Source organism: Ochotona curzoniae, unplaced genomic scaffold (genome assembly GCF_017591425.1).
Source record: "Ochotona curzoniae isolate NIBS_2020 unplaced genomic scaffold, NIBS_Ocur_1.0 contig_43, whole genome shotgun sequence".
Taxonomy (NCBI): Eukaryota; Metazoa; Chordata; class Mammalia; order Lagomorpha; family Ochotonidae; genus Ochotona; species Ochotona curzoniae.
The window spans coordinates 2,461,312-2,481,761 of NW_024466218.1; the positions used below are offsets into that span (position 1 = coordinate 2,461,312).

Below are 20,450 nucleotides of genomic sequence, written 5' to 3' on the forward strand. Positions count from 1 at the left end.
CACGTGGGTTAGCATTGCCATGTCACCTTGTGGGCTTGTCCCTACGACTGAGGATCATCACACACAGATAATCTTCCAAAACAGATTTCAAGACTGTGAGCCTTTTCTTTGATTCTTTGTGAGAACGCCAATCTTGCACACACCGGGGACTAGGGTACAAGGAGGCAAATATTTGTCTATTTTCTCAGACATAATTATACAATCACAGTAGATTTTCTAAGAGTTTAGTGACTGTGTAGAGTCTCTGACTTAAATTGCTATCTTTCAAGTTTGTTTACCTGGTCTCCGGCTTGTGACATCCTCATGAAGTCTTTAGGTCTTTCACAAACTTATTTTGGTCTCTTCCAGAATATTCTGAAGATCTTCCCACACCTCCACCTGCCATTCTTCCTCCTTCCCTTGAGAACCACGTCTCTCATAAAGCCCGCTCACTAATGTCACATGGTTGGTACATGGTCCAGGGAGAAGTCTGGCTGAACTGTCACCTGAGTAGCTCTGTTCTCCCCCTTGAAAACTTTTACTGAACTACATAATTATAAATAGTGCGACCTTCCCAAAACTGCAACTGAAGCACATTCAGAGGAAATAAGCTCATTAAATGAGAGACTGCAGAGCCAGGACAGACAGGGAGCAGTTCAACCTAATGAAAAGCAATGGCACACTTACTACTGCCTTGCTGGGGAGCTGAGAGAGGATGATACTCTGTGAGAGAAGGGGAAAAAGCCTCAGCCATCTCAAGCACATGCAGCCTAAGATTCCACTAAACCCAGAGATTCACTGTTGCAGACAGCCAAAGTAACGGACACTACCAATGTATGTCTTTGAGATATCCTGGTTCTTTTCCTCCTGCTTAAAAGCAAAGTTCTATTCTTTCAATGCATAACTAAGAACAAAATACAATATAGAAGTGAGAACAGGAAAAGGTCTCTTCACTTCCCTCTCCCTCTCTTCCCTGCAGAGGCACATAGCAGGTCTAGTTTGGAACATATGCCTACATATTAACACATGCTGTATGCATATGCGCAAACAGATGAAAAGGGGGGCAGTAGGGAGAGTGCTTTGTTTCTGTGAAGCATGGCATCAGCTCTTTGCTGGACTGTTACTCTTACATAATGCGAGGCACGTATGTTGAGTCTTCAAACAAGTGCTTTATCATCGTGCAATAGCATAAAGGTAGGGCCATTGAACCTCTGCTGGCTGCTCTGTGCCTGGCCAAGTTCTACTCTGCTAGTTTTGTCATCAGTAACATGGACCAAATAGAACAGTATGCCTACAAAGCTGTAGCTCAGTTTTGGGCACATTAGTAAACGCTGTGTGTTAAATCTAAAACCAAGCTCATAAATGAACATATCACAAACTAATCACACACATCTTTCTCTCTCTCTCTCTTCCTCTCTGTATATCCGCCTTTCCAATAAAAATAAAATAAATCTTTAAGATTTATTTATTTATTTTATCTTTATTTATTTTATCTTAAAGATTTATTTTATTTTTATTGGAAAGGCGGATATACAGAGAGGAAGAGAGAGAGAGAGAAAGATCTTCCATCCAATGATTCACTCCCCAAGCGGCCGCAATGCTAGAACTGAGTCAATCCAAAGCCAGGAGCCTCTTCTGGGCCTCCAAAGCCGGTGCAGGGTCCCAAAGCTTTGGGCCGTCCTTGACTGCTTTCCCGGGCCACAGGCAGGGAGCTGGATGGGAAGCGGGGCTACTGGGATTAGAACCAGCACCCATATGGGATCCCGGGCGTACAAGGCGAGGACCTTAACCACTACACCATCGCACCAGGCCCAAAAATAAATAAATCTTTTTTTTTTTTAAAAAAGTAACACTGGGGCCCGGCATGGTAGCCTAAAGATTAAAGTCCTCGCTTTGAACACACCAGGATCCCACATGGGCACTGGTTCTAATCCCACTGGTCCCCCTTCCCATCCAGTTCCCTGCTTGTGGCCTGAGAAAGCAGTTGAGGACTAGGACAGCCCACAGCCTTGGGACCCTGCACCCATGTGGGAGACCTGAAGAGGCTCCGGACTCCTGGCTCCTGGCTTCAGATTGGCGCAGCTCTGGCTGTTGCAGACACTTGGGGAGTGAATCATCAGATGGAAGATCTTCCTCTCTGTCTGTTCTGCTATCTATATATCTGAGTTTCAAAAAAAAAAAAAAATCTTAAAAAAAGAAGTAACGTTAAACTGAACATATGATTTTGACCAGTAATATATCAGGAAAGACTGAACTATCTTTTTAGTTCTGTTGTGAAAAATCCTGTAACAGTACAGTCACCTGTGACAGGAATGTGTTACTCAAAATGAACAGGAAGGGGTCAGAGCTGGGTGCAGCAAGTTAAGCCACTGCCCGTGCGGCCAGCATGCCATGTCACAGAGTGCTACCTTGAGTCCCAGCTGTTCTACTTCTGATTTAGCTCTCTGCTAATGCACCCAGGAAGGCAGCAGCAGATGACCCCCCAAGTGTACCCGCTCCGGTGGGAGACCTGGCTGGAGTTGCAGGTTCCTGGCTTCAGCCTGGCCCAGCACTAAGGCAGTCATTTGGGGAATGTGCCCAAGCACAGGCGACATTCTCTTTCTGTCTGTTTCTCCATGTCACGTTTCAAATAAATCTTATAAGAAGTTTTTTTTTTTTTCTTTTAAGTAGGAAGAAAGCAGCATTTAGAATAGTTCATTAATTACAATCTGTCAGTATTTTGGATTGATATTGTTTGTGGAACTTGTCAGGTATTTACTTCAAAATTCACTGTAATTTCTTCTAAGTATTTGCCTTAAAACCTAAACAAATCGGTTATGAAACATGTCTAAAACTATTACTTTAATACTGATGATTTTAGACATATAAACACAAACTCCAAGATTGGTACAAGAAAAGTTAACAGCAGCTATCATCAGGAACCAGTAGAAGAGCACATTTAATTACTTTCTTCTCAGTATTTTCAGCAATTCTTAAAACGAACATGTGTTGCTTTTCTACTCAAAGGCAAGAGATGCAAGTTTAAACCTGGGAATCTCAGGCTGGCAGAAAGAAAGGATGGGAAACTGCTGAGCTCACACTCCTTCCAGGGCACACATGTATATTTCTGCTGCTCACAACCAGGATTTGGGTAAGTCAGTGTAAGTGCTGCCATGGGAGAGGCGGCACGCCACACTCACTGTGGGCTTAGTCCACGCTGAGCTTCCAGACCCAGAGATTGCCGCAGCTGGAGAGCGGACCCTGACTACAAAGAACAGCATGGCTGCCAGAGGCAGGGAAGTCAGAGCCATACAGGACGACGAGTCCTCTGGACGGATGCCAGCGGCAACAGCACAACAGGGTGGTTTTGTCTCGTGCCTCTGAACTGCATGCTTAAAAATGGTTATGGTGGTAAGGCTATGTGTATTTTACCACAACTGAGAAGCAAAGTGGGAAAAAGGGTTCTGAGATCAAACTCCCAGGGAGTAAAAATCTGTGTTCCACTGCCTTCGGTGGCTGTGGCCATGACCAAATCCCCAACCTCCTTCTGAAGAGGAGACAGCCTCATTGCATACTTCACAGAGACCTGGAGAGACTGGATTAATCCACACAAAACATTGAACAAGCATGACAAGTTTAAGTGAGGTGAGAAGTAAATACTGCCTCCACCAACATGGCGTGCTAGAGATCCAAGGTCCCCCAAGGACCCTCAGAAGCGAGGGTGCCCCCAAGGCTGGGAGATGCTTTAGGGGGAGTTGATGAGCAAAGGGCCAGCTCCAGCTCCTCCAGCATCCTCAGCTGGAAGGAAGCCCACTCCAAACCAGCAGGGACTTACTACCATATGGACCAGGCAGAGCCTAAGGACAGCCGTCCCTCAAGCAGAAGGTGACAGAGACGATGCCATTTCTGGCTCAGCCCTTTTCCTGTTCCCACTTTGCTGAAACTTCGCTGAGCATAACAGATTTTTCTTAAGGACTGTAAAAGACTACTTCATCGAAGTAACAAAGAACTGTATCAGTGAATATGATTCTGGATTTAAAAAGTACTAAAACAAACAAAAACAAACAACAACAAAATCCCTAAAAAAAAAATCACAACTATAATATAATTCCTGAGAGAATACAATATATGTTGGAGGTGACATTTTAGTATTTTACACCTTCCCTAATTAGTTTCACTGAATGGATTTTGCTCTGTATTCTAAGGAATCCTGGTCTAGAGACTTAAGCTTTCAGCTGGGAAATAGTGTTGTCTAAACTGTCATCTTTTCACATCTACCTGCGAGGGAAAACACTCAGGCATGCAGCACTGTTCAACAAGACAGGGACATATCCACTTGCTACCAGCAGGCAAACACCAGCAGACTGGGATTAACAGTGGTCGGTGACCAAGACTGCGGTATGAACTTGAGGGCCAGCGCAGGAAGCACATGGGTTTATCATCAGCTCAATGGGTCACTTTTTAAATATGGGTTATTTTTTTTTTGTTGCAAGTTAAGCAGTTAAATGAGGGGTGTTAGTAGGTGACGGAGACTCTGAATCTACTGTTGTACCCCAGAACGAGCTATATTGCGGCATCAACCTCCCCAGAGAAGGAACCAATACTGAATGGAGGTTGAAATGGTGAATGTGGCTTTAAAGAGCGAGGGGGGAGATAGGGGACTAGGAGATGCGGCGTGACATGGGGTTGTGGCGGTACTGGGGAATGGAAAGGAAGTGGAATAGTGATTGATTTAGGGTGGAGGGTTGATGGTGGTTGGTGAGGGGTATCTGGTGATAGCTGCGCGCGTTGGGTGGAATTAATAGGATCTGGGCGTATTGGGGTAGAATAGTGGAAGGATGGAACCAGGGAAATTGCACGTCTGCGCCGGCGGATTATGGGTTTTGGGAGGGGTAAAGGTGTGGGCTGCGGCGACGTCGGCAGGGCGGGGGGAGCGGAGAAAGGGTTGACGCAGAAAAGACAAAGAAATGTGTATCGGTTCGGTTTTTCTGTCGGAAGCGATTGTATGATCAATATGGTTCTTTTTTTTATTCTGGGAGGGTTTTTGAGAATTGTTTGGAGTTTTGATGTTAGTTTGGCCGCCGGGGGGTTGAGTGTTGTTGTGGTTGAAGGGTTGAGCAGGAGATCTCTAACCTAGCTCTAGATAAAACTGATTGATTTGGTTGGGGTGTCTGCAGGACTGATTTTAGGTGTGGTATCGGACTGGAATATTTTTTTTAAATGTTAGGATGCGGATTTTGTAAGGGGGAGTGAGCAGCGGGGTGTGGTGTATGGGGAGGCCAAGGTGGGTGTGTGTTCGTGCTTGATTCTCAAGGTTAGTGATGGGGTAGGAAGAATGATGAGAATCGCCTTGCGGCCTGATCCCTTTTGGTTGAGGATGGGTTGGGGGGTTTGGGGGATTTTGACTAATGGGAAAGCTTTGGGGTGCCTTGGGTGGGTTTTTAGCCCGTGGTTGTGTACTTAGACTGGATGGGGTAGGCCGGAAAGCGGGGGGGCGCGGTTGGTAGGGCTGTTGTAACTCAAATGGGGGGTTAGAATCGATTGGGGTGGTGTGGGGGTCTCTGGAGGGTGTTTTGGTTGTATGAGGATAGCTATAGGGTGTGGACGTCGCGTTAAACGTGAGGGTAATTGGGTGGTTTTGGTAAAGCTACTGTTTATTATCAACGTAGATGGTCCAATGTTTCAGAAGAAGAAAGCTCAGCTAGAATAATTGTTAGTATTTACCAGCATCTGTCGCTGGAAAAATTCAATTCATAGATTATGCTCACCTCATTTCTGTCTTCATGGACCAGGCGTTAACACGAAAGTTTAAATTTTTCCCGTGCAAAATCTTGACAGCAGACCACTTGAGGTTTCGGTATGTTATGGATTATTTGCTTTATTGCGACGGCCATCACTGTCTTTCTGGGGAAACGATTGCTGTTACTGCTGCTTGACGGCGCGAGCACGGGTAGGGGTTATGGTTTGGTCACATTACGGCTTGCAAGCCATTATGTCTTTTAGGCTTAGTGACATTGAAAAGGGTATTCCTTGTGGGGCCAGCGGGGATTCCATGTCTTATTTGGGTACATCCACTGGGGGGCTTAGTACCGTTTGCCTGGGCACCGCAATCCAGGGAAAAAGATAATTCCACTTTAGGAGGTCAGACCAAGCCTGTCTGCTCCAGTGCCCAGCCAGCAGCTCATAGGCATGAGGCTCACCCAGGGCCCTATTCTTAGGGTTAAAGGCCCCAAGGGAGGGAGGTAGAAGATGGCAAATGTCATCTCCCCACTTTGCCCCCTCCCCCCCAGTTCCCTCACAGAGAGGCAAGCTAACATGGTTAGGACTGGAGTTTATCATTGTGTGAGAGGGTCCTGCTGGCTGAATTCCACTGATCGCACCCAGTGCAGTCACACTAAGCCACCACCAGGTAGCCTACAGGACTGCCTTGGATGGGCTAACAGAGAAACAAATCCTACTGCTCAGACTGCCTGAGCTGCCTGTTATACTGCTATTCCTCAGCTCTCAGTGAGCTGCTGGCAGACAAACATGCACATGTGGAAGAGGAGTGAAGTGATCACACGGAACAAAGCAGGAAAGAAGGGTGTGTACAGGAAAGAGGTAGGCAATGTGTGTGTGTGTGTGTGTGTGCGCGCGCACGCGCGCACTGAACTGAGCCATAACTATCTTCATGTAATTAGTGGGAAAATAGGAAGGAAAGAGCAGAAAAGCTGTAAGGACAAGGGTGGCTAGCATAAAGTTAGACCCTCCCTTCCCAGTTTTCCTGCTTAACACCTCCACATTCTCAGGGCTGGGAGCTGGCTGAGACTTCCACCTGGAGGCATTTAACACAGGGCAGACCATCCTACAGCAGAGAAGCCTGGGCTGGAGGCCTGCCTTGGACCAGGTCTTCAGTGGGCATTCCTGGCTGGACCCAACACGCACCTCCCACTTGCGCTGCTCCCTATACACTGGCAGGGCAGGCTGAACCTTTGTCCACGCTGGAGGTGCTGTGCTCCCCTCTGTGCCCACTTCCCTGCCTCAACTGCCCTTCTGCTGCCCAAAGACCACAGAAAGACAACACAGCAATCCCCATTCTGGAATGACCATGTGGAACTCCTGCCAGGAGGGCAAGAATGCCCTGGCACAGGGCAACTTGGAAAGCAGAACAGCAGCAGCACAGCCTCTAGCACCCAAGGCATCACTCCTCTCCCACAGAGCTCCATGGTGCACCATGCTTCCACAACAGTGAAGCCACACACATCCTCCCCCGCACCAAAACAGAGCCTTGAGAACATTTCTCCCCATGTTGTGGGAGTACTTCACATCACCACAGAGTAAGGTGAGAGAGATGCCAGATTCTGCTTAGCTGCCTTGCATCTCTCCAGTCAGTATTTCTAACATTCTATATCTGGCAAACTTCCAAGCCTGACCCAGTTCCATGTCACTCTCAGAGCCAGGGTTCATTTACAAGATGGCTGATACTGCTGGAAGAAGACCTGGACCCGCCAGAGCAGCATGCTGGTCTGCTGGGCCCAAGCTCTGAACCTGCAGTCACGTGGCAGAGGCGCCAGGTGGAGCCACTGAGCTGAAGCTGCCCTGAGAGCGCACAGAGATAAAAGCATGCCAGGGGAAGATGTTACACTGCCAAAGGGGTGCGTCACTGAAACACATGCCAACGTCTGCACCCCCTTCTCAGTGCTGCCAGGAACAAGAGCAGGATGTGAGCAGAGACGAAAGCCCCAGGGAAGCTTTTCACAGACTTCCCAGTGACCGGAATGCCCTTGACCGTCATGAGGTAACCCTCCACAAGCTAGGCTGTTGTAAGTCTTTGTTTTTAATAACATTGAAGAGGTCTTTGCTGAGCTGTCATCTTACAATAAATCACAAAAACAGTAGATAATATCACTTTTGGCATAATAATGTTTGTGTAATGGGGTCAAAAATTTGAATGACATTACTAGATATTTTCAATACCCACGAAACTCCTACTCCCATCTGTCTATTAATATGAGCAAGGTTTTTTGAATTTTTCATCTATTAAAAAATCACATGATTTTTACAAAAATTTGACTCTAACAGTAATATTAATCCTTAGATATCTAAACCTAAATTCCTTTTCACTAGTAAAATTTTTTTAGTCTCCTATAAATTTAATGCCTGAAATTTAGATTGCTCATATGCAATATGTGTAAAATAATTCTTGCGAAGATATTTTTGGTACTAACGAGTTAAGGTCAGAGGATATACAGAAGTTTAAACTTCTTATGCTTTAAAGTCTTATTTAGCTGACAGATTCAGAGAAGGAAAGAGGAAGAGATCTTCATCCGCTGGTTCGTTCACTCCCCAGATGACTGCAACACCCAGGCTGGGCCAAGCCAAAGCCAGGAGCTCTGTCTGGTTCATCAACTGGGCGGAGAAGCGGAAATACTGTGCTGCTTCCCCAGGCATATTAAAACAAGGAGCTCAATCAAGAGTGGAACAGCAAGGACACAATCAGTGCCCAAATGGGATGCCAGTGTCCCAGTCTTAACTTGCTGTACTGCAATGCCAGCCTCTGGCTTAAATTTTTAAAGTGTCTGGCTTCAACTTTTATATGTTTTTTTTTTGTGTGTGTGTGTGTGATAGAGAAATCAATGAGAGGGCTTCAGAGGTTCAAAAAAAGATAACTTTAGAGTGAGCATTGTGGCACAGTAGGTTAAGCCAGTATTTGCAACTCCTGCAGCCCATATTGAGGTGCAGTTGAGTCCTGGACGTTCCACTTCTGATCCAGACGCTCGCTAATGTGCCAAGGATGGTGGTCCAAGGGCTTGGGTTCCTGCCACCTGAATGGGAGACCTGGCTGGAGTTCCTGGATCTTCGCTTTAAATCAATTCATCCTGGCTTTTTGTGGGCATTTTGGGACTCAACCAGTGCAAGACCTACTTTCCTCTCCTGCTGACTCCTATAATCCCCTAGCCTCACCTCCCCCCCATCTGTGTATGTGTGCACATGCCTCTCTTTACTACATCTTAAAATGAAGAAAGAAATCATCTTTCAAAAACTGAAATATAGGAAACATGAAAATGAGATACAAGTTGAAGGAGAAAAAATTTACAAGCTTCCAGCTATTAAAGAACACCTTGGTGACATACTTATTCAACAGCCTTGACGGTTTCTATCCCATCTTACAGCACTTAGATTCCATTGGATACCTTTGAACAAGCATATGCTACCTTCACTTTAAGCAGTTTGCATCTATGACAAACCAGCCTTTGTCATCCCTTACAATAGGTCGGCCTTGAAAGTCTCTCACTCCAAGTTACACGGGCACCCATTGGGCTGCTTCTATGACCTTGCGAGTGTGCAGCAACTGAAATTTTGCACCTGGATCCTGGCACTGCTTACTGAAGTCAGTGAGCATGAATGCGCACAGTCTAACCTGTGGGCAAACCCGACTGAGAAAGCCTCCAGAGACAGGGCATGGGAGAAGAGAGAAGGAAGAAACAGGGAAAACACAAGAGACCATGGGATTTACCAGCAAGACAATGGGAGCGAAGGTTAAGAGGAAGACAAACTTGCTTCACACAATTAGCCATGATCCAAATTAGTTCTGAGGAAGGAGGAGCTTATTTGCTTGGTAAAAGCTTAAAACACAAAGAGACCCAGGATTCAATTCCCATTATGTAAAGTATTCATTTCATGTAGTATAATTAAACTGTTTGGTAATGTAATCCTGACCAAAACAGAGTGGGAGAAGAGAAAGAAAGATGTAGCCAGTTTGGAAAACCCACAGCTACATGCTTTTTAGAGAAACGAAAGCAAACATGCCTGTATAAGGGAAAGAAAGAGATGGAGGCAGAGGGATTCAGCAGCAGGTGTGGGGAACACAGGGACCCAGCCTGACAAGTGCCTAAAAAAGGAACTTTAGCTTCCGTGATTTTGTCAAAATTAGACCTAGACCAGTCCTGGCAGAGAAATAACTGATTCTGTAAAAGCCACAGATCCTGCATAATGACACTATTCCATGAAAATTCATCATCCTCATATCATAAACCAAAGGCACTGTGTTAGAAACAGCTGGGATTGGACCCTGGCTGAGTGTGGAACTGCCAGGTCTGCAGGGTGTTCACCCCCTCCACTCTGCCCAAGACATCTCTCAAACTGACAGACAAAAATGCATAGGGCACAACAAGACATTTCCTTTTCCACTTTCAAGGCCAACCACCAAATTGAAAACTGGGTAGGCAAAGTTTAGTGAAGAGGGATGAGAGCCAAAGGGCAGCTATGTGGCTTCTGTAAGCAACTTACCTCACAAAAAAAGTTGGAAGGCTCAAATTTATCAGAATCAGTTATCTTACTCAAAAGGCAGTGACACAGAGATCCTTTATCCACCAATTCACTTACTAAATTCCTGCGATTGCTAGGGCTTGGTTCAGGCCCAAACTAGGAACTCAGTGGTGCGGGGCAGGACCCCAAGCACTTGAGCCATCACTTGCTGCCTCCCAGATACACATCAGTAAGACACTCCAATTGGGTATGGAGGTAGGAACTGAACCCAGATACTCACACAGATTTTCCAGTGGGCATTTCCAGTGGCATCGTTACTGCTCCTTGGTGGGAGTGTTTTTTTTTTTAAATCATTCTCTAACTTACATGTATGAAACAGACTACCAACTTGTAAGTTTTGATTTATTTTCTTTTAGGAGGTGAGAATAGCAGATATTGGAAGGGGTTAAAATCAAAACTTATAGTAAAACAAGTGTTAATATTTGCATTTATCTCTCTACATATATTATTTTTTTTAATCTCTAATGTTGTTCAGCCCTTTCACTGTTTCTGCCTCCTGCAAGGGAGAGAAGCATCTATGATAGTGTCCCCCGAAACAACACCTGCAAAGGCAGGATGGCTGCCTTTCATCCACAATATTAAATGTTCTTCCAGAAGGTTAGTCTCATAAATCTCGGTAGAGAGCAGTTTCTAAAAATACCGTTTCCCCTGCAGCTTTCTCTGTGTGATTTTAATCTAAGTAAGTTCTACGGCTGCAAGTTTCAAAGCATTCTGTAGAACCTTCCACCCAACTCCTCTGTTTTTATTTGCTTTATTTCATTTATGATTCAGTTTCTGCTGGCCCATGTGGTCTGCTCCTCAATGTAAAGCCTTCTTCTAGAGACAGAGCATCTTTCAGAGGAGGAGAGGTATGACCCCAAATAACATCATCTCCCAGACTGTAGAAGAATGGTGAGTCTGAACTTAGAAGGCCTGCTTTGGACAGAAACTGGGTGAACTGGTCACTTGTGTGACCAACTTAATGATTCCATCACCATCTCAGCTGATGCCCTGTAAACAGGAGATGGTAGAGATAGAATCAGGCAAGAGAAACAGAAAATTGTACTTCCTGTAATAGCCCGAAAGAACTAAACCAGGCCAGAGGTTGTCACACAAGTCCTCTAACCGAACAGCCCTCGCCTGCAGCAGCTATTCCACAGTAACAGAATGGTGTGTGGGATTGGTTCATCAGTAAGTTGTAAAATCAATGAGCTGGAGTTAGCGTTGCTAATATTATTTGTAGTAGTTATGACTATTCTTTCATGGGTCTGGTTTTCATTTCAAGTGCACACCCATACATATGCACCCTGGGTCACAAAGATAAGCAGATACCTCAATGTTTAAAAGTTGTGACTCAGCAGAGTATCAACCTTCGACACTAAAACTAAGACTCATCTCGTCCCTTTTATATCAATTACCTCTTTACCTCTCCATGTACCTGAAGCACAAAATATTGCCCTCATTTTACACTCAGGGAGCGACATCAACTTGCCCAGAATCTCACGGCCAGCATATGACAGGGCTGGGAATTGATCATGTCATCAGGCCACATTAGAGTTTTACCCAAATTACTCTCCATATTAGACTCAAAGTGCTTGTTTAAACGAATGTATCTGGGATGAGCTGCTTGGAAATTATGCATCACCCCACTGAGAGAATAAAGACACAAGGAAATGCCAAAGTCGGCACTTCAACAGCTGGAAGGATTCCAGGCATCAGCGGGTCTAGAGGGCGACTCTCCTTCTCAGTACGTGCAAGGCCCTGCGAGTACTCCCCTATTGCACATGAAACTGCACACTGGAAAAACAAGGTCCCAGCCTGTTCCTTACCATCTCCGGCCCCATAGGCCTTTTTAAGTGTCTTTAGTCAAAAGTCATGCTAGGACAAGAAGAAACTTCACCAGAAATTTTAGCCTTTGGCAACAGGATGGTAAAGATAAAAAAAAAATAGATAAAAAGAAATGTTGTCATGTCCCCCAAAAATGAGAGCACAGAACAAAGATGACTGAGCAGACTTCTGAATATTTAATAAATTTAAAAAATTCCATGCACTCACATTTGGTTTGCGCACAGAAAGGCAAGTGAAATTACATGCTAAACTGGCGGAAGGGTTTGTTCTTCATGCAATGGTTTCTGGGGAAATGAAATTTGGTGGGACAACAGAAATAGAACATCTCCCTCCCCGTTTTCTTATTTTCACATTAAGGCCTTATTAAAGAGTGGTTCAAATTCTGTCAGAAAAGCCTAATCTGTTTTCCATTTTCTATTTTTGTAGGTTGCTATAAATACTGCTCTGTATCACTTTATGCAAAGTTCGCATCTTCCAAAACACAGGCAAACACATCTCCGCTTAATGCTCTATGATGCAACTGGTAGCTAATTTACCATTCCAATACATTTTCTGAGGATGCTCCAGATACTGAAGTCATTTCTGGAAAACATAGGCGAGGGCAAGCTTGTTCTGAAAAAGAAAAGAAAAAACAGTTTGTTTTAATGCCACTGACACTGGAAGAGAAAGCACTGTAGCGCACGTGACAACCACAGGCACACACAGAGACTCTTAGGATGGTGACCACCATCACGGGCTGGTAACAGGGTCAGGACTGATCCTGCATCCTGCTGAGTTGGCCCCTGTAAAGTGTCATGTTGTCTGTCTCCAGCACTGTTCTGACCCAGAGTTGGCTAGCCCTCCTGGGTCCTGGGGTCCAGCTTTTTAGATGACCTCAGAGGTACACTGTCCTCTCCCATGTGGGCACATTAGAGCTTGCTATACTGACACATCTACCGTGTTCCGATGCTTGATAAACCATTACCCTCTACCAGCTGAGGGATGTGAACAAAATGCCATCCCAAAGCCCAGCTGTAGATGTTCTCTAAGAAATTAAGTGAGATAGGCCCGGTGGCATGGCCTAGCAGCTTTAAAGTCTTAGCCTTGCATGCAACAGGATCCCATATGGCGCCGGTTCTAATCCCAGTGGTCCTCCTTCCCATCCAGTTCTCTGCTTGTGGCCTGGGAAAGCAGCTGAGGATGGCCCAAAGCCTTGGGACCCTGCACCTGCGTGGGAAACTTGGAGGAAACTCCTGGCTCCTGGCTTCAGATCAGCTCAGCTCTGGCTGTTGCAGTTACTTAGGGAGTGAATCCTTGGATGGAAGATCTTCCTGTCTCTCTTCCTCTCTGTATATCTGATTTTGCAATACAAATAAATAAATCTTTTAAAAAAGAAAGAAATTAAGTGAGATAAAGAAAACCAACTCAAAAAGCCAAGGTAAAACTCTGGCTCTGGTTCATAGCAGAGGTTACTGGCATTGAACAGAATGGATGCATAAGAAAACTAACAAGTTACAACAAAGTAAACATTACAAAGAACAACATTAAAGCTTCTGCAAGTGTTTGGAAATACCAAGCACTATGGTGGCTATCCTGGAGAGGGGTCAGCGCCTTGGAAGAGCTGGTCACATGCCAGGGTCCAGGGGTCCTCCAGGAGGGTGTGAAGACAAGCTTATTTTCCAGATCAGCAAGGTACACCATGGGAGCAGGGGCAAGAGGTGCCCAGACCAGTTCTCTAGAACACTACAGTTATAATTCCTTCTTTATCTTAGGGACCGTAAAGAATGCTGTTTTTCCAGTTGCCTTCTGAGATCTGCGCAACTAAAATATTAGCCAAAAAAAAAAAAAATCTTCGAGAACCTCTAAATTAAATCCATCTGAATTATAGAAGGTAATAAAATTTTTATGTTCTTAAATAAATAATATTTTTAAATCCTCCTTGGTAAAGCTCTTCCCATTTTCCTTTTCAGGAACATAACACTGCTCATTTGGCATATCTGTCATCCACCCAATCTGCTGCTTAAGTGGCCACAGATGGTACTGAAATCACAGTCCCCACTCAGACGATCAATCAATCTCTGTGACAGGAACAATGGCTACCAGCAGTACGAGTGCCCGCTATGATCTACTATTTGCATGTATAATGCAGGTTTAGAGATGTGTATAAACCTGTCATTCCCACTTCCTGTCTATGAAACAGTCACTTAGTGACATACCCAAGAGGCTGTGAACCGGAAACAGGATTTGTGAAGAGTGAGTGAGAGCTGTGATTCCCTGAAAGAATGCTTACATGAAACATGCAGCTCGGCACTTCCATGCCAATTAAAGATGAGAGCAGTAAGGCAAGATCGCAGCAAACATCTTGGAGGCAGAGGGGTCATCCTAATTCTGTAGTTGGTCTCAGTGTAGAAACTGCCCAAAGTCCCACTCAGGACCATGCCACCCTCTTTGGGACACCTGTAACTTTTTGTGGTGTTTTTTGTGAATGGAGAAACTTCTCATGCATGAGGAAAGCAGATTAGTTGCATCATCCTCTACTGTGAACACAGACACAGAGGTGAAAGGGGCTCTGAAGGGGAAATGGTTAACACCAAGCCCACTGCTTCCTTGTGAAGGACACACAGTGCTGCCAAGCATAAGCCCTCTTCATTCCCCATCATATACAATGGGCAAGTCCACAGTATCAAGGGGAACCGCTGGGCTCATGGAACATGGTAGGGCTGGTGACTGCCATCGAAGCCAAAACCCACAGGTGCACTCCCAACCCTTCAATGCAGAAGACAGCACCCAGAGCACCCCTACAGCAGTTCTAGCTGGGGTTCAGATCCAGCTACCACTGTCAAAGGAATTTACCCCAACACCCTCCGGAGGACTTAGCAGAGGAATGGCAAAGAGATCTGGACATCTCTTACAAGTGATAAGGAAAGAAGCACGGGGCCTAGAACCAAAAAGACTGGAGGACTTGGGGACATGGGGCACAAAATGATGGGACCTGCAGTGGCAGGACTAGCACCATTCGCCATACCCTAAGCTCCAGCAGCAGTAGCCTCTAGGCATCTCTTCCTTGTCTTCCTCCATAGCACCGCCTGCCTTGTGACAGAGGCAGTCTTGCTCATTTGTTGACCATCTCCTACCAGCATGCACACGGTCTGCTCCCTAGGACAGTGTCCAACTTGGAGGAGGAGTCTAAGTATCTGTCCAATCCACTCTGGAATTTACAAGGCCTGTTCGTAGACATTATCCCTTTTATAAAGAAATCTCTTTTATTCTGTGCTATTAAAGAGAGAAGGACTAACATTGCTGGTGCAAGTTTGTATTAGGATGGCTGATACAAAGACCTGTGTTACAACCAATTCCAACAATGGGAGACAAAGAGGTCCATTCTAAGGAAGGGTTTCAGATGGAGGCTGGAGCACTCTGGCAGGCATGGCACTGAACAGCACTTAGACCAAAGGACAGAAGGTGGTCCAGAATAGCCTGGCCCAAGATGCTGCCGGGCAGCCTAATGACAGCAGGACGGTGCCCAGTTCCAAATGACAGAACTGCCAATGTGGAGAAACCTAGCCAGAGACCTACAATGAGAGCGTCACATTTAATACCAAATTGTCTACGACCTATTTAAAAAGTTAAAGGGATCAAGATGAATTGATTTTAGTAATATATTTAACTCAACCTACCCAAGTTAAGCATTTCAATGTAATTAATATATAAACTTTTATTAATGTCATTTTACCTTTTTTACACTATTTGTAAAATTTAATGTGTATTACATACTTAGAGCACATCTCAGCTATTGACTCTTTGCCTTATTATTTTTTAAAGGTTTATTTATTTTGAAAGAGCTTTAGAGAAAAGATCTATCTACCAGTTTACACCCCAGATGGCCACAATGTCAATGGCCAGGCCAGACCAAAGCCAGGGAGCTTCGTCTAGGCCTCCCCATGCGTGCAGCAGGCCCAGACAATCGGGCCATCCACTACTGTCTTTCCCAGGCTACTATCAAGGAACTCAGCTGGCATGACAGACAAAGGCTTTACCTACTATGCAAACAATGCTGACATCCTAACTCCTAATTTTTAAAGTAAAATCTAGTCTCACCAAAACAAAGTTGTGTTTACTGCAATAACAGGGTGTACTGTTTCCTTTTACAATTTAACAGATGCTAAGGTTAAAATTCAGTTTCCAAATCAGAGTAGCCAGATTTCCAATTTTCTGAACCCAAACGTGGCCAGAGCCAGCTGCACTGGACAGACTGGATTGTTGTGACTGCTTCTGAAAGCTAAAGAACTGTGCTGTTTCCTCAAGAAGGAAAAAACCTGGTCAATTTATAGAAGCCTAAGTCAAAGGAGAAAAAAAAAAAAACATTTCACAGCCTAATCATCAAGAAAATTCCAGATTTTCTGAGTGTTAGCTAAAAAAAAGCAGAAATATATTTTTTTTAGACACTAGGCAGATTAAATTTTTAAAAAGAGGTTTGTGTTGAAATCACATGTCACTAGACTTTAAAATTGCCTTCCCTCTCTCAGGAAAAGGTAGGGAGGGAAGTGCGTTACTCAGAGTGGACAATGGTGTTACTCCAGGCAGAAGTAAGTACAGACAGGGCAATGACCACTATTCCCAGCTGAAAGCATAGATCAGTCATTCTCTTCTCCTGGAGTGGATCTAAGGGTCATTATTCTACATTCTATGCTTCCTTTTTGTCTACACACACAGAGAAAACACCCGGTGCCAGGGACTGACAGTGCTATACCCTGCTTCTATTTTCAACCATACAGATGACATTATGGCTATCTACACACTAACTGGCTCCAAAATGTACTGTCCCTACACTTGCCCCACGAGTGATGGAAATGACTCCACTTGTTCTTGCACCACTATTTCCCTACCACATACTGTTGTACACAGACCCCAAAATGAACCACATGAGTTTATGAAGTGTAGCTAACAAATGTTGTGCCTAAATCCCCAATTCTGGGGGGAAAGAAAGTTATGTAAGGTTAAGAGATCCTCGTCTCTCAAGCCCATGTGGATGGCAGAACCTGTACAGAAGGCTCAACTTAAGAGGGCTTTGCAGTCAGGTGAACCATACAGATCCACTTCACGCACCTGCTCGATACAGACCCACAGCCTTCCTGTTTCTGCTCCATGAACTGCCAGCTGAAATACACATTTGCTCACAGAAACCCTCTGCAAAGAAGTAGATGGTGATAAAAACAAAGGCAGGGCAAATTACACTTCAGCTGGAACAGCTTCCAAAGTATGTCATACTTTTCAGGCTAGTCCCCTGATGGCCACCAAGCACACAGAAGCCACTTCCCTGGGAGATAAAATGTCTCATCATCATAACCCATATATAAACACAGAGCTATATTTCAGTATTTACTCTATGGAAAAGATAAAAAGATGTCATCACTCTGTTAATAGTCATTAAAAAGAAACAGGTAACTCTGTTAATTCAAAAAATTTAATAAGCTCATTCTTAGAAATCTAAAGTCAACACTGTGGAGCAGCAGATAAAGCTACTACCCAGAATGACGCATCCCACTGCAATGACGGCATCTCATATTAGTTCTGATTCAAGTCCCAGCCGCTCACCTCTCCATCCAGCTCCCTGCTAACGTGCCTGAGAGCAGCTGAGGATGACTCCAATCCTTGGGCCCCTGCAACCCATGTGGGAGACCCAGCTAAAGCTCCAGGCTCCGGCCTGTTCCAGCCCTGGTTGCCAAAGCCATAGGGAGAATAAACCAGTGGATAGAAGATTTTCTCTCTTTCCTTCCCTCAACCCATTCCTCCATGACTATGTATTTCAAATAAAGCTTTTTTAAAAAGCAAAAAACAAAACAAAAAACCCAGAAATTTAAGCCGTGTATCAAAATTAAGATGACATATCTTAGTTTGCCTCTAACATATATCAAATGGTATTAAACAAGTGGCAAACAGTACACAACACATTTCAAATTACAGAATAACACATTACAACAAATAAATCTACAAAGAGCAAGTTATTGGGCTAACACCATGGTACTGTAAGTTACAGTTTGTTAGCAATGACACCTTACAGTAGAGTACAGGTGCAAATCACAGTGGCTCTGCATTCTATAGTTTCCTGCTAATTCACATTGGCAGTCTGTGGATGATGGCTCAAGTACTAACCCTGCCATCCATGTGAAAGACCCAGACAAGGCTCTAGGCTTCAATCCAGTCTCAGCCCTACCTACTGGGGGCATTTCGAGAGAGCATCAGTGGATGGAGGAGATCTCTCTCTCCCCCTCCTCTCAATTTTGAGTAGATAAAAATAAACATTAGACAAAAAGAACAAGTCGGGCCCGGCGCAGTGGCGCAAGTGGTTAAAAAGGTCCTCGCCTTGCACGCCCGGAATCCCATATGGGCGCCGGTTCTAATCCTGGCAGCCCCGCTTCCCTTCCAGCTCCCTGCCTGTGGCCCGGGAAGGCAGTCGAGGACGGCCCAAAGCTTTGGGACCCTGCACCTGCATGGGAGACCCGGAAGAGGCTCCTGGCTTCGGATCGGCATAGTATCGGCCCGTTGTGCTCACTTGGGGAGTGAATCATCGGACGGAAGATCTTCCTCTCTGTCTCTCCTCTCTGTATATCCGCCTTTCCAATAGAAAAATAATAAAAATAAATCTTTAAAAAAAAAACAAACAAGTCATTAGCTATCCCTTCAATACCAGCAGTAAGACCTGCTCCTCCCCACACTTCTCTCACTGTACAAACAAGAATGTACAATATTCTTATTAAAATGGAGATCACTCTGCAATCTCACTAAAGAGTATATTAAGTACCCTCTTTCACCCTGATAGGGCATTTTTTTCAGGTATCTTTGCCAGCAGCATCTGGTGTTAAGTGTTTTTGCATTAACTTCTGTGGCCCTCAATGCTCAGAAGTGACACTACACCATCATCTCATTTTGATTTTTGTGGCCACCAGTTAGAACATCTATTCTTATGCATAATGATTATCTGAATCCACACACATGTAAACTGCCCTTTTGCATAATTAATACTAGATTTTTTTTTGTCAGTTTGCAAGAATTTTTTACACAGGACAGAAAATAATCTTTGATCACCTATATTGCAAATAGTACAGTTTGCACTATTTTAAAAAATAAATCACTCTCTGGGCCCGGCGGTGTGGCCTAGCGGCTAAAGTCTTCGCCTTGATTGCTTCGGAATCCCATATGGGTGCCAGTTCTAATCCCGGCAGCTCCACTTCCCATCCAGCTCCCTGCTTGTGGCCTGGGAAAGCAGTCGAGGACGACCCAAAGCTTTGGGACCCTGCACCCATGTGGGAGACCCGGAAGAGGTTCCTGGATCCTGGCTTCGGATCAGCATAGCATCGGCCGTTGTGCTCACTTGGAAAGTGAATCATCAAATGGAAGATCTTCCTCTCTGTCTCTCCTCCTCTCTGTATATCTGACTTGCCAATAAATAAATAAATCTTTTAAAAGTAAATAAATAAAATAAAATAAATCACTCTCTCAGAAATAGCCTTTTGTGTATGTAATCTGTGTTCAAACTAGAACTGCTTCTGCTTGTCTGTTTTTGGAAATTAACGATGATATTCCAGTTCTTAGAGCGATCATACCATGCATGCAGATCTCAAGCTGACCTCAATACATGCAAACACAGCTGGGCTCCTTTAAGGGCTGTGTCCTTGTTTGCCCCTTGTGGACTACCTGGGACTCAGGATTCTTGGGCCCTCTGTCTTGCCTGCTTTTCTTGTAAGACAGAGGAGCTCTCTCTCAAGAGCACTCTGCTCATCTATGCTTCCAGGAATCTTAATGGTTTGCATTTTTATTCCATGTCATTCCAGCTTCCTTAGCATTTTCAGAGATCTTTGATCATGGTTCTTCATGCCCCAGGGAAGTCAGACACAGGTATAGTTCAGGAGGTTTTTAAAAAGCCACACTTTGAAAAGTGCTATGATATCAAAACATCTCTGAGCTAACTTTAGATGAAGAAATACCTGAATGCTAATGGCTAACATTTAGTGAGTGCTTCATTTTAGACCTTTTGTTAACCATTTAACATGCACCAGCTCATTTAATCCTCAAAATAATCCTATAAATTAAGCACTCTTACTAAGTAAATTGCCCATAGTCACAAATGGAATGAGTGGTAGAGCTGGAATTCTGTAACTGCAGAGGCTCATCTCCCAGCTTTTGGAGCATGGAATGCCACTGACTGTGTCAACCTGAGCCCAGGACTGCCCAACTATTCCAAACCTCAGTGTTTCTACTTGAAACAATACTAGCGTTCCCTGAGGCCACGGAGAGGTGCTGACAAGGCAATACATAAAGAACACTGTTTTAAAACTGTGTTTTATAAACTCAATTCCATGGTTAATACAATGAACATT

The 20,450-nt window shown here is 44.6% G+C and overlaps 1 protein-coding gene across 15 annotated transcripts in view; it reads right to left on the reverse strand.

The window, feature by feature from the left end:
- The window catches only part of OSBPL1A (oxysterol binding protein like 1A), a 203,237-nt gene that overhangs the window by 19,259 nt on the left and 163,528 nt on the right, over positions 1 to 20,450 (reverse strand). For all 15 annotated transcript variants that reach the window (XM_040984809.1, XM_040984810.1, XM_040984808.1 and 12 more), the window contains one exon: positions 12,630 to 12,705. In XM_040984809.1, the coding sequence (XP_040840743.1) occupies positions 12,630 to 12,705 (76 nt within the window). The remainder of the gene's footprint in view (positions 1 to 12,629; positions 12,706 to 20,450) is intronic.